Source organism: Lissotriton helveticus, chromosome 1_1, assembly GCF_964261635.1.
Source record: "Lissotriton helveticus chromosome 1_1, aLisHel1.1, whole genome shotgun sequence".
Taxonomy (NCBI): Eukaryota; Metazoa; Chordata; class Amphibia; order Caudata; family Salamandridae; genus Lissotriton; species Lissotriton helveticus.
In genome coordinates, this window is record NC_136057.1 from 1,315,360,107 (window position 1) to 1,315,374,907 (window position 14,801).

General features: G+C 45.3%; 1 protein-coding gene across 1 annotated transcript in view; it reads right to left on the minus strand.

Annotated features, from left to right (window-relative positions):
- The window catches only part of EPHX3 (epoxide hydrolase 3), a 155,906-nt gene that overhangs the window by 50,530 nt on the left and 90,575 nt on the right, over positions 1–14,801 (minus strand). Inside the window, exon 5 of the mRNA XM_078681669.1 lies at positions 7,424–7,552. Within this exon, the coding sequence (XP_078537795.1) occupies positions 7,424–7,552 (129 nt within the window). The remainder of the gene's footprint in view (positions 1–7,423; positions 7,553–14,801) is intronic.

A 14,801-nucleotide genomic window follows, 5' to 3' on the forward strand; every position in this document is an offset into this window, starting at 1 on the left:
AACATATTTATGTACATATGTTAGAACCCTGTGCTTCGGAAGTACCACAGCACGCTGAAGCCAAACACTTTACAGTGTCATGCTGCAGCATTTCCTTATAATTCTGCAATTATCCATTCACCATACACCACAAATGCTTTCTTTCAGTCAATTATGCACTACACATACATTCATGTAAACTTTCACACACTAGCATACAAGTTTAGCTCTTTTTTTAACCAGAGTAGTTAGTTCTGAAAATAACTTTTTTCTTTCTTTTTGTTGTTTTATAATTTTGGGGGATTTTTTGAACAATTTTTTGATTTTTTTGTTTTTAGTAAAATGAAAAACTCAACGAGATGAACAAAACAATGAACTTTAAGGCAAAAATGAAAAACTAACAGTGATGGTTATCCAGTGCCCTGCAAACTAAATCAACAGATTGCTCCCCGTAGCACAGCAATCTATTGCATTTCACGTAATGTATTTTTGCGTTAGCCAGTTGAGGCCGTATGTCCAAATTGGATGTTGAACTTGACGCCCCCGAAGTGCTTGGCGCTTGCGGTGCTGGTGGTACACTCTGCTGCAGTCTTCTGCATTCCTCTCTTGCAAGATTTACTGGATGCATGCATTGCAGATGTTTAAGCATGCTTGCAGTTCCACAAGAATATTTCTTGATGGGGTCTCCACGAGATAGAACTGACTTGCAAATTTTGCATGTTACCTTCGTGGTATTGAATTTTTTAAGTCCCTCTGGATAAGTAAAACATTTCCAGACAATCGATTCATACTTTTTGGGACGTGGTGGTTCTGGAACAAATTCTTCTTCATGAGAGTGTTCAGAATCTGAAGATTCTTGTTGTGAAGCCATTCTTGATAGTTAGAGCACAACCAGGTCTACAATCTCCAAAAAATAGAAGGTCTTCTTAGGAGAGTTCTGTGAGAAGTTGGCCTGATATGTGATGTCCACTATTCTAGTGGGCACCCTGTATCAGTCCAAACAACCCTTATGGTGATGGTTGTAAAGTCAACCTTATAGACCAGCTATCCTAGTGGTAGCATGGACAAAGCAGTCTTAGGCTAAACTCAAGAGGGCATGTGAAGCCAGCTGTTTTACCATATGCAATCCCTTTAATACCAAATGAAAGGACACCACACAGGTTGTATATCAACATATATATATGTATTTATTTCTAACACAATCCTCTGAACTCTATATGAGGTCAGAGGCACCAGCACATCACAAGATACTTAATTAAAATACAATAAGTTGCACAAAATACAGTAATGCCCTAGGGGCACTTCGAACCATATACTAAAATAGTGGTATAAGAACCACGTCACCAACAAAGGAAAGGTCTAGGGCCTGGAGAATCGCTGGGGCTACGCTGTACTACCAAAGGATGAGGAGCAGGAGGCCCACGGGATGCGCGTGCAGTGTCTTTACACGCACGCAAGTTACTATAGAGTTAGAATGGGAACTAAAGAATTGGAAACTAGTTCTTTTAGGACACTTCCGGATGGAGTAGGGAAAAGCTACTTGAAACTAGGACACTAGTATAGTCAATACCCACAGGAGTACCGAAATACTCGCGTTACCTCACTCACAGGAAGCGGGTGCATAGGTGTCAAAGTGTGTCGGGTTTTGTCGCTGATTCCTATGGAGCCTTGGAGAAAGATGCTGCAGGCGACCAGGAGAGGAGTGTCCGGTTGGATCCAAGGGCGGATCGAGGATGAAGAGTACCTGAAAGCAGAGGGGACAGAGTCTGGGTCACTAGCCAGTGACCAGGATGGAACCAGGAAGGAATCAGACGATGTCGCGAAGCAATCAGGTGATGTCGTGAAGCTTGTCTCTGCAGCCACGTGGACCAGGAGGTGTCGACGACGACCAGGCGCTGGATACGGACTGTCCCATGAAAGCTCTCGCTGTCGGCGGTGTCGGCTTCCGGATTAGAGTCAACAAGCCTTGGCAAAGGCAACCCACGCAGAAAAGGAAGATGGCTTCTTAATCCGACCAGCAAGGTCTGATGGGCTGCTCCTTTTCAGGGGAGCAGAGGCCAGTCTGGAGCAACCAGACCAGCGTTGAAAATCAAAGGTTTCGTCGTCACAGAGGCCACTAGCCAACGGGCAAGTGACCGGACAGACGCGTTGAGCAGGAAAATGCAGAAGGGCCCCACGCAGAACTCGTGGAGTGTGGAGGGCTGATCTTCGGTGCAGTTGGTGCTCGGGGCTGGGGCTTCTCAATCCCCAATGCACAACTTCGAAGGTGCCTCTGAAGTTGCACGGAAAGCAATTCGCTGGCTTTCCAAGATGGCCGGTCCCACGTCTCTCGTCGCCTCCACGGGTCTCAGCTCTGCTGTGACTGTGGATCGGGCTGTTGGAAGTCTGGAAGTCCGGGTCTTGTCAGGCTCTGTGCTCGGGCTCCGGCGGGAGCGTCGACAAAGCAAACCGTTGATCGCTTGATGGTGCCTGCTTGTGCAGGGTGGTCACTCCTTGACCACAAAGGAGATTCTTCAGTTTTCTTCTTGCAAAGTAGATCTTCGAAGGTCCAGAGTTTCATATCAGAGTTTCAGTCAGGATAAATCTAAAGTCTTGGGACTCAGCTCCTACCTATATACCACATTTAGGGGCTGGATTACCTGCTAGGTCCCTCCTATGGGTGGGACCAGGGAAGGGGGTGGTTACCCCACTTTCCCTTTGTCCAGTTTCGCGGCAGAGCTGGGGCTGGAGTGCCGGTTTGAACTGGACTATGCATGGGACACCTTGTGTGCCCCAGGCAGTGTCTCATTTCATTCAGCCCTCCCTGCCCCAATACACTATGGCCTGTCTGGGGTGGTGCTAGCACCTCCCAAGATAGGAAACCTTTTGTCCAAGCCTCTCTCGCTGGAAGGACTCCCAGCAGCAGTAGTTCAGACTTGTGTCTGTGGCAGCAGCATCCATTTTGTGATGCTGAGGCTCTGGTTAACTTTAACCGGGATTAACAGGAACAACATGTCTTCTCCCTCTAGAAGGGTGGAATGCTACCCCCGTCGCCAGAACTAGCGAGGGGGTAGTATTCCAAAGCGTATGACACCTTACACGACATGTTTTGTTAAAGCCAAACCAGAGTTAGCATTTAACCGCAAGGATTATAATGCACTTAAGAGTATATGGTATGGCTATATCCTAGAACAGCTATAAGGACATGGTTCCGAAAGCTGCAGACAGGCTCAGCTCCTGCTAGAGCACCATCTCACATACAACCAAGCACTCTGCCCTCAGGATTGTTAAGGTCTGCCATAGGAGTGACTTATAGGTGTATATGTGTCTAGATATAAGGTTAGATATAGGTATACTATATCTAAGCAAGGGGTGATTACACGACCTAGCCCCAGCTGAGTGATCAGCCAGTTGTGTCAGTTTGGATGGCCAGCCAGGGGTGGCAAAAGATATGCTGCAGCCCCTGGTAGGCCTTGGGTGCACCTATGCCCTGGGTACCTATGGTACACTGTACAGGGACTCACAAGAGTGACCCAATTCCCAATTGGTGATGATCCTAAAGTACATGGTGTGAATTTAGAGAGAGAACAGCAGGGCTGTGGGTCTGATTAGCAAGCCCACAGCCACATCTAAGTCGAAAACCAGTGAAGCAAAAAGCAAAAAAGTGGGGTGACCATAGGAAAGCAGACCCTACTCTCCTACAAGGTCTTCTCCCCCCAAGGAAGGTCTAAGAAGTGTGATTTGAATGGGTGGGGTCCTTCAATACCTAGAATAGGAAGTGATATGAACCAATCAAATCTCTTTCTTTCTGGTCACATGGGGTGCGCGTAGGGTGCGCGTAGGTTGCAGGCACGCAGCTCGCACCCAATTCGCACCCAGCGCGACTTCGCGAAATTGCATTTATAAGTAATGTAACTTTATTGAAAGTTAAAGAATATTATTTTTATTATTAGTTCAGATAATGTATTGTCTTAATATTTATATTAAATATTTATATACATTTTTGAACATTAAAAAATTTCGCGGGAGTCGTGCACCTATGACGTCACAAACAACCGTCGTGTCATGTAATGCGTACATGTCGAGTATGCGCTATGAGTCGCGTACAAGTCGCATAGCGTCCGCGTTGGGAAAGTCGTATTCGTCGCACACCGTACGAGGATCCTACAGAACAATCCTAAAATGGCCGACATGTTCCGCGCAGTGAATGAGAAGGGTGCGCTTTGATTGCGCGACTCCAAAAAGAATGGCAAAAAAATGAATAAAAAAATATATAAATATATTTAAAAGAACATAAATAAAGAAAAATATATTTATTTTTTTTATACATTTTTATTAAATATGTCTAATGTAATTTGAAAAATAAGATATCTAAAAAAATTGATAAAAGAATATAGTAAAACAATATGAAGAAATAAATATAACAATTGATACAATTAAAAATTGACATTTACAAAACCTTTGAACTTCACTGAAAAAAACATAGGTTTCAGAAATGTTATAGTTAGGAATTAGCATTTACAAAACCTTTGAAATTTACTGAAAAAACCATAGGTTTCAGACATGTTATAGTTAGGAATTAGCATTTAAAAAACCTTTGAAATTCCCTGAAACAAACATAGGTTTCAGACATGTTATAGCTAGGAATTGGCATTTAAAAAACCTTTAAAATTCACTGAAAAACCATAGGTTTTAGGGGTGTTATAGTTAGCTGGACGTTTCACTCGTACAAAACCATTGAAATTCCTCCGTTATAGTTAGTTGTACTAACTATAACTCGTCCACCCGCAATCCACTGCTGATGATGTCACATATTACATCGTTCATGACATGGTCAGTGACATCACTGATGACATCTCAAATGACATCACTGATCACCATTGAACCACTAGCTAGATTGATCCCCTGCGATGCCCAGATCATAGGTTGGGAAGGGTGGGGGGGGGGGGAGGGGTGACAGTTTTGAGGATAAAATCACCCGATTCGCTGATGATGTCCTGCTGTTTTTAACGAAACCCTGCCTTCAGGGTCCCCACTGACTGCAACTACTAGCCTTTAGTGAAGAAGCATCAGGGCTCCGGCTCAATAAAACACAATCCCTGCTGTTTCCAATACATTGAAACATAGCTTCGCTCTCCTGGCAGGATGGCATACCGATCCATTGCCTCAGCTTTAAATGCTGTGGAGTCATGATAGGTCTCGAGCCTGAGCTTACGTGAAACCCAAGTCTCAGCCTATTAGATACTTAAATGAAAACGACCTCAAATGTTGGGATTCTCTGCCGCTTAATATACTCGGATGGTTGCCCTATTAAAATTAACATCCTTCCCCGATTGCTATACACCCTCCAAAACTTCCCAATGAAAATCCTTAACACTTTGTTCATAAACCTGACCGTGGACATCTGCTCCTTTTTATGGGCGAAAAAAACAGCTCACATGGCCATGGTTAAATGCAGACTCTCGTCATACGAAGGAGGGATGGGAATGGCGGACATACACTTATACTACCAAGCTGTCCACCTCCTAGTGATTAATGACTGGATGTTAGGGGCTGAAGTCATGCAGCATACCACACAGAACTCTCTGTTTTAGGACTAGACCGAGTGATGGGACTGTTATATGGGGACTCAATCCCCCAAGACCTTCCTGACACTACTCAACTGGTGTGTCTAACCTGGAGAGCAACACTGCGCTTCACGGGATGGTCGGGTAGACTGACCTACCATACTCTCCTGTGGCACAGGCACCTTCTCTACCACACCAGACAAATGGAAGGGTTCACCAAATAGAACTAGATCAGGACTTCTCACTCTTGGGGAGGTGTGGCACGGAGGTGGCCTAAGCTTCTTCCAGGAGTTACAGATCCAGTTTCACTTCTCTAAAATGCAGTTCCATAAATACCTCCAGCTCCGACACACCCTAGCGGAATACAAACAGATTTGGTGGTTTTATCCGGATATAACTCTTTAGAGGCCAAGCTCCTTATGGGGCCTATTGGAAGTGGAGGAGTCTTGCAACTATACCGAACCTTGGCACTTAACGCCCGATCCCCTAGGTCCCCTTCGACACAAATGGGATGATTGGATGGGCTCCCTTGAAGATACAGATTGGTGCCAGGCCTGCAGGCCTCTCGCGAATTAGCAATTTCCTCTGCCCCCAGATGATCCAACTTCAATCTTCACACCGCGCCTCTGGCTGGTGGGGTGGATGGCGACCTCGGCCTGCCCATACTGTAACTAGACCGGAGCAGATTTCTGCCATATGACGCGGCTGTGTCCCCTCATTACTAAATATTGGAGGGTGCTCTGTGACACTCTGTCCAGACTACTGGAAAACCATATTACCTTGACACCAAAGCGTGCTTTATTGGGAATCATGGAACACCTTGGCAACACCAGAGCAGAAAGGAGGATGGTGGGTGTGGCCACCTTGGTGGCAAAAGGGGACATAGCTCAATTATGGAACCACCCGCCTCCACCCACATTTACTATGTGGCGCAGGGGAGTAGATTAGTGAACACAACAGGCAGCTCCCATATATGCGGCGAGGGGCTGTCCACAGAAACATACCAAAATTTAGGATAAATGGTGGGAATGCTACGGTTCGGGTCTAAACATGCTGAATGCTTCTTAATATTTTGTACTGAAGTTTTTATACGGAAATGTTATACTCGGTATGGGCCAGCTGGTGCCTCAGGTTGCTGTTCAGTTTATGGATTGTGATTGTATACAAAAAAAATGGATTACCCAACAAATATAATTTACAGAATCATCGCCCGTTTGAGTGTACCTTTTCTGTTACTAACTTATATGGGGGGATGTTTTTGTAAGTTAGATTTAGAATATGATGCAGTGCTTAATTTGCAAAAACATAAGTGCCAGAGCCCTCGTCAGGAGCCTTTGCAGATTGCATCACCCATTGCCCATGCCAACGATGCCAACAACAGTACGTGCACAACTACTAACCATCACAATCCTATAAGTGTGATAATTCAGACAACACCAGGCGTACAAAGCTATAGGAAGTGCTTCGGAGGTAGGTATTGGTCGTTTTTAATGTATATTGAATTAATGAACAACTGTTGTTCTGGTGGTCTCTCAATAACTGAAACATCCCCACCATATGGTAAACTGTCACAAGTGCCGGTGTTAACAATTAAGTGCTGGTGCCGAGCACCGGAAGCCTCTGGCACAAATTAAGCACTTTATTTATGTAAGACAATATTCTGGTACAACACCTAATGTAATCCGGTTTTCACTGGATGCCCCACTCGCAGCACTGTTAAGAGTACATTGTGTCATTTCATGCTCAGGATGCTCCTGCTACAGCTAAAAAGCTCTCTGTGAAGTTGTTGATTGTAGCTGCATCTGTACTACATCAAATACCAAAAGACCTCTGAAAAATAAAAGCCTAGCAGAGGATTGTTTGTTTATGATCAGCTTCTTGATTGGTTCAAACTGTACCTTGTAACGCGGGCAGATGCGGTGCGTTCATCACGATGAGTTTAGACACCATTGCAGGGTGGTACACAGCAAACATCCAAGACAGGATTCCACCCCAGTCATGGCCGACAAGGACACACTGGCTGTAGCCTGTGGAGAGCAGAGAAAGAACAGGCTTAACAAGAATGGAAGAGCTCTGCAAGATGACGAGAGAAGTAGAGGTTCCCCCTCGTGCTGAAGATGCACCACTTATGATCAACAATGTGCGTAAGGAGCCTGAGGTTGCATCACAAGACCGTGAGGCTTCAGATCCCTGTGTGATGCGAATATAAGCCTTTGAATTAGTGAAAAAAACATCGAAAAGGGCTATTAAGTTCATTCACAATGTCCATATTAGAGAACTGATGATCATCCTTCATGGAAGGGAGAGGCCAAAATGGGAAGGATCAAGATGCAGGACCTGTCGAAGAGAGCAGGCAGAATTGTCACACTGCAGTTCTCCACTTAATAAAACCAACTAAACATTAGCAACGCAGGGTAAATTAAATCATAACTGCAACTCTTAAAAGGCGACAGACATACATTGTCATGAATATAAAATTCAGATTTTGGCAACCGGAACATGGAAAGTACATATTACCAACAGACTGGGAAAAGGATTAGGACTGCATCAAAGACACCAGTGGTGGCCTCAAACTCGAACGAAGACTATTGTACTTCTTAAGTCCAATATTGGAATTATTACAGAATACGAAAGAACAGCTACAACTAGAAATCAAAATATGTAAGATGCCTTACAAAAAATGAGGTCAAAGGACTAAATATTAATATTGGAAACTAAGGTCCTTTAACCAGTGGTCAAAGTGGGGAAAAAAAAGTAGGGGAACTGTGGGCGGAGAAACAGAGGGTGGGAATAACCCGAGAATTGGGTCAGTGGGCGGAGTCAGAGGCGTGGCCTGAAAGAGCAAAACATCCCAATTTTTAGTATTTGTTTGGCATTTCACTAACCAGTTACAGCTCACTGTGTCATTTAATCCAACCAATGGATACACATGTTTATTTAAGGTTAAACATGAGTTAACATTCACAAAGTGGGATATGTTCCCAATCACAGAATGTCCCAAATACCCTTAAAAGTGGAATCACAAGCCATTTGTATATGAGCCAAGGAGTTTCTGTCATCAGCACTTCTCCCTTTTTCCACAAGAGCAGTTCAAACATGAACGGCAAAATATCCTAATTTGCAAATGTTTTTCACATAATAATGGCTCTGCCACATTTGCCACATAATACATCAACTGCTGCATAATCTGAAGATTTTAACTAATAAATTGTTTACAGCTCAAATGGATCAAAAGCTGCTAAAAAATGTGACTTGTATTGCTGGCATTTGGAAAGGTTCACTGGACACTACTCACTGCTGCATTTCTATGTTAAACTGGTACTAATAAGGCAAAATGTTTGTAGAGACAGTATGTGTAAAAATATCAGAATAATAAAATATCAGAAAATATACCGCATTATGCTGCAGCCTTTTTTATGCTGCATAATTTAGTCAACACTGTGGCATAATTTTATCCTCCATTGCTGCATAATTCCAATGCCCCCAAAGCAGGTAGAACATGTAAAAGTGCATGTGTTTGAAGCAGAGAGACCTTGAATTTTGCAAACTTAGTTTGGTGTGTGTGCAAATGCTGCATTGCCGATCCCTGGTGAGTTACACTACTACTGCTGAAACAAGGCCAATGGAGGTACCAAAGGGTTGGGCGGACTGGCCTCAATGGTCCTGTGACCTCAGTGACAGAGTCACTGCCGCTCTGGGTTGTGCTGCTATGTAGTCCTGCCCCCAAGACTCGTGGTTACCTTTAGTATGGATTATGGTGAACAGGCTTTTAAGGTTAACCCACACTTGCCACCGCTAGGGGCTCGGATCCACCTGCTGGTGTTAAGTCACCAGGTCTTTTAAGGCCTAGCAAGGCCTTCTAAGATCTAGCATGGGAATGTGCTCCCTCAGGAGAGTGGTCTGATGGACTGGTCATGAAGGTTGAACCTGGTTCCCCAGTTCCCAAATTCGGCAGCTCTGGCCATAGTACAACATCCTCTCCCACACTGAACACATTATTGCCCCACTGAGAGAAACTCACACTGCCTTCAGCACAGCTACAACCGAATTGTGCCCGCTATAAAAACCTTTATGCCACTCAATTCAAATTATGCACTTGACAAGAGTAATATGCTGCCTGCAAAAAAAAAAAAGTACAAATTCCTGGAAAAAGCAAATACTCACAGGGATTGCAAAATTAGGTACAGTATGGGAAATTTAAGAAGGAACAACAAACAACATGGTTGCCTTAAAGGTTTTACACTCATTCAGAAATCAGTGAGTACTTTTGCATGAAAAGTTAAGGACATGACTACAGTGCCCGGAATGGACCCATTTCAATGTCCATTGTTTATATCCTTACAAAACGTAAGCAGTATGGTAAGAAAAGACCGCATCCCTGAACACAGAGCCGCAGAACACATTCTGTTGTCCAATCCACTCATCAACCAGGTATTGGAGTACCTCCAAGAATGGTGTACATCCCCACCCGGGAAAAACAATGCAGTTATGGCCACTTTGCAACCACTCTGTCTTTCTTTATTTATTTATTTTTCATATATTAAACCTTTTATTTCTCTTCCTACCGAGGCTGCACTTTATAATAGAACGACATTTCAAGTAAAAGTGTTTTCTGATTTTGGATCAATTTCACAGAGGAACAAATACACGAAAGTAGAGGAAAAAGTGGGTAAGAAGAGATTCTAAAAGTCACTGTTTTCAGCAAGTGAGGAGCAAGACAGAAAGAACGGGATTAAGAGGAAGAAAGAGGTGGGGGGCAGCTGCCAGCAGCAGAGCAGGAATAGTGCACTTGTCTGCTCTGGTCAAGAAGGAAAAGACAGAGTCCTTATCCTTCTCTGCCAACCCTCGAACGTCCACGAGTGCTGAGCCTGCCGTCCTGGGACGCATTCTTAAGAATAAAAAGTAGGGGAACGGATTCCACTAGTTTAAAGAAGTAGGGGCACGCAGTGCCCTGCCGATCCCGCCCACACCGAGCACTGACTTTAACTGTGCCACAGATGGACCATCATACCCCTTCGCGTAACTTTCTGGCTGACCCTCTGTTCCCCACTGCATTAGTTGCCATGGGTACGACAGCCATTCTACAGCAGTCCTTACACGCAGTCATTGCACAGTCTGCTCTTGGCCCAGCTTGTTTCATCACTTGGCTTGAAAGGACAGACCCCCTGTAATTCAGGCCCTAAGTATTGCACTTGGGGGGTCAGCAGTTGGTCATGGGTATCGTTTTGCCTGAACAGGCTGGTACCACGTTGCCCAGGGATTATCACAGTGGTCACGTCAGCACATGGGTACCCATGAGCATTAAAAAGTAGCTTTGCTCTCACCCAAGACACTGACATGGCTCAAACCGAATACAGCCCATCCATCCTGGCCAGTCTTCCTCTCAGGCTAGAAAAAAACTAACAGAGCTAAGACACACATGTTTCCAAAGCCTTCCTAGGACTCCTATCCCTACAGAGTGACATCTGTGAGCAACCCTAGCAAACAAAATGAATCTCAATATTAGTTAGTAAAGAAAAGAAATACTTATTACAACATAGAGGAAGTGCAAACTATTCAAATATTGCGTTAATACCGATTTATAAATGCTACTGCCGGGGCGTGGCTTACGCATCCGATAAGATGGCGGCATCCTGCTGAGCTCCGTCCGTCCACGGAGCTTAGTATTTAAATTTCGCCCACATTGAGACAATGCCCAGCGCACTCAAAGCAGGTCTCCAACGTCTCTTCATTGTGGCAGTCTCCTGAGTCAGAGAAGCTGTAATTATACCCGTTTTTTTTTTTTATCGCATTCAGCATAATGCGCAACTTTCCTTCAGGTACCGAGAGGCCGCCATTGTATGCATTCCGGGCCCGGCGCTCGCACTCTATATCTTCCACCTGAAATACCTGACATTGGTAGTGCATATGCTCGGCATCTTGAACCGTTTGCAAACCCGAGCAGACTTTTTGGAGCTTTTATTTCATGATATTAAGAGCAGTCTTCGTGAAGCTTTTATTTTCATGATATAATGCATTTTTCACAAACGTGCAGGGCAAGAAAAGTGAGTCACGATGTCCTTTGAAATTAAAGTCAATGTTGTTTTGTGCTATATGTGAAAGGTCCCAAAATGGTCTTTGTCTGCCCTCCAGTGGACTTACAAAGCATTGTGGTACTACAATATTTTAACAAATGGCATTTTCAACAAACTCTGACTTGTCTTCAACAGTACAATTATTGCCTGGATCTATTTGTTACAGAAAGTAAGATCTCATTTCTGTCTCGGTTTACTTTTTGTTTGCGACTGTCAGGTTTGGGATTTCAATGTGAAATTGCGCACTCTAGGCCCCAAGAGATCACAGGGCACAGAGAAAGCCTTGCGCCAGTGCGATACCAGAAAGTACCAGTTTAAATAAAAAATGCAATGTGAGGGACGTAGCCTACTCTTCCGACAAGATGGCGGCATCTTGCTGAGCTCTGGCAGTCCGCTGAGCGAAGAATTAAAGTTTCGCCCAATTTGAGACCTTGCCCAGTGCACTCAAAGCTGGTCTCCAACGATTCTTCACTGTGGCAATCTCTTGAGCGAGCAGGGCTGAAATTATTCCTGCTTTTATCATAGTTCAGCACATTGCGCAACTCTCTTTGACGTACCGAGCGGGTGTCATCTTATGTATTTTGAAGCTCACGCTGCATTTCCTCCACAGAATCCACGTGACTTTGTGTTTTTTTCTTTCTTCTTTTTTGGGCTCTCTTCAGGACTGCAACTTTCCTTCATCCTACAGATCCCACATTAATACCACATTATAATGCTCTAGTTTATTGTATTAAGCACGTCAATGGAATTTGTATCTTTTTGGTACTTACTGCGCAACTTCTTTCAGAATTAGCTTTTTAGTGACTGCATTTACTGCTACACACTCTTCATATCTCTCAATAACATAAAATGTAGTGGGATTATTTATACCACTAATTTCTTCTGTGTATGTTTTTGAGGTATTAGCATATATACATTTGCAGTGTGCTTCTCTCTTACAATTCCTTCATTACACCATTCGGGGGGAGTACCTCTCTCCCCCCCGAATCCGTCTCAATAGACACTCAAGCCTCAAACTTAAGCCACTGGCTTGAGTCTGCCAGCGACGTGGTTGCCCCCCTCAAACGGGTTAAAATCAGACACCCTGACGACGCTCAGAAATGGTTCTCCGAGGACCTTAAAGTTTTAAAACTCGGACTCAGACAAGCCCAGCGCCGTTGGCGCAAAAGCTATACCCCCGAAGCTAGGCTTGAGTTTTTAACCCTACTCAAAGGGTATAAATCCTCCATTGCGCTAGTCAAAACTACGTACTTTTCTAACAAAATAGTGGAGTCAGCTAACAAAACTAAAAACATCTTTTCGATTGTGGAGGAGCTATCTCACCCCGATAGGGTCTCCATCAAACCCCTCCCTTCCCAGGGGCTTTGCGACTCTCTCAACCATTTTTTTGCGACTCTCTCAACCATTTTTTTGTTGAGAAGATCCCAAAATTAAAAACAGCATCTCGATGCCGCCCCTACCCGACTCCACTGGGCCCCCTACCAACCTCCACGCTGACCCTCCTAACCCTCATTCTCTTACCCAGATTCCCCTCATTTCGGAGGCAGACTTCCCCGCCCTCCTCAGCAAAGTCACCTCAGGATCTCCTACCGATTGCTGTCCCCCAAGATCCTACGGGAGGCCTTTACTGCATGCCCTGCTCCCCCCTTGACACTCCTGAACAACTCCCTCACTTCCGGCCTAGTTCCTAGCACTTACAAGACAGCCAAGGTAGTACCTATCTTAAAAAAAACGACAGCTGATCCCACGATCATGAGCAACTTCCGCCCCATCTCCCTCCTCCCTTACCTCGGTAAGGTGCTCGAGACCCATGTCACTAACACCCTGAGCTCGTTTGTTGAGCAGTCTAATTTTCTTGACTCCCAACAGGCCGGGTTCAGACCCGCCCACTCTACAGAGATGGTCATACTCTCTGTCATGGAAGAACTGCGCAGGGGAGCTGACTCCAACACCAGTCAGGCTCTAGTGCTCCTGGACCTGTCGGCAGCCTTTGACACGGTCGACCACGTCATCTCAGTCGACCGTGTCAGGCAGGCTGGGATAGGGGGTACTGCCCTTGACTGGGTCCGTTCGTTCCTTACCAGCCGCCAACAAGCGGTCCGGCTATCCCAGTTCTCTGCGGACAGGGTTGGGTTGACTTGCGGCGTGCCACAGGGATCTTCTTTTTCCCCACTCCTTTTCAACCTATACCTCACCCCTCTGATCAGTTCTCTCCGACATAAAAATGTCTCCGCATTTAATTACGCGGACAACATCCAGTTAGTCTTTAACATCAACTCCTCGGACCAGTCAGTCTCCGACTTCCAAGCCACCCTCTGCCACATCAGCAACTGGATGAGGGCAAATCACCTGAAACTCAACCCCGACAAGACTGAATTGGTTCTTGTCGGAGGTCCTTCCAATCCTTGGAACTCCAACTTCTGGCCCGCTAGCTTGGGCCTTCCCCTTCGCCCAACTGACTCGGCCAAAAGTCTGGGGGTCATTATCAGTAAAGACCTCTCGATGAAACCCCAGATAAATGCCACTGTCTCTTCTTGCTTCTTCCAACTATGCAAAATCCGGAAAATCGCGCATTTTCTCACTACCGAAGCCCTTACCTTGGCCCTTTTGGCGTTAGTCATCTCCAGAATTGACTACGCCAACTCCCTGTACGTAGGCATCCCCGACTACCAGCTTAAGCGCTTGCAGCTTGTTCAGAACCAGACGGCTCGCCTCATTTTCCACCAACCGAGGCACCACCACATCAGCCCTCTGCTAAAATCCCTGCATTGGCTTCCTGTCTCTGAACGCTGCAAATTTAAGTTGGGTTGCCTTGTCTTTAAATCTCTAGCCGGCCTAGGCCCTACGTTCATCTCCTCTCTCATCCACCCGTATGTCCCTTTCCGCAACCTGCGCTCGGCTCACTTAGCTCTTCTTAAAGTCCCCAGAGTCAAGCGTAAGAAATGGGGCGGCCTAAGATTCTCGTTTCTAGCTCCATCTCTCTGGAACGCCCTTCCTCTGGACATAAGGTCAGCCTCGCTCTACACCCGCTTCAGATCCCTCCTCAAGACTCACCTTTTTCGCTCTGCGTACAATTAAAATCCCAATACCCTCCTCTTTTCCGATCCCTCTTACCCCTCTTCGTCCCCACCCTGCTCCTGTCCTTTTCTTTTCCCTCTCACTGTCCAGTTAGGTGTCCTCTGTCCTTTTGCCTTAGCACCAA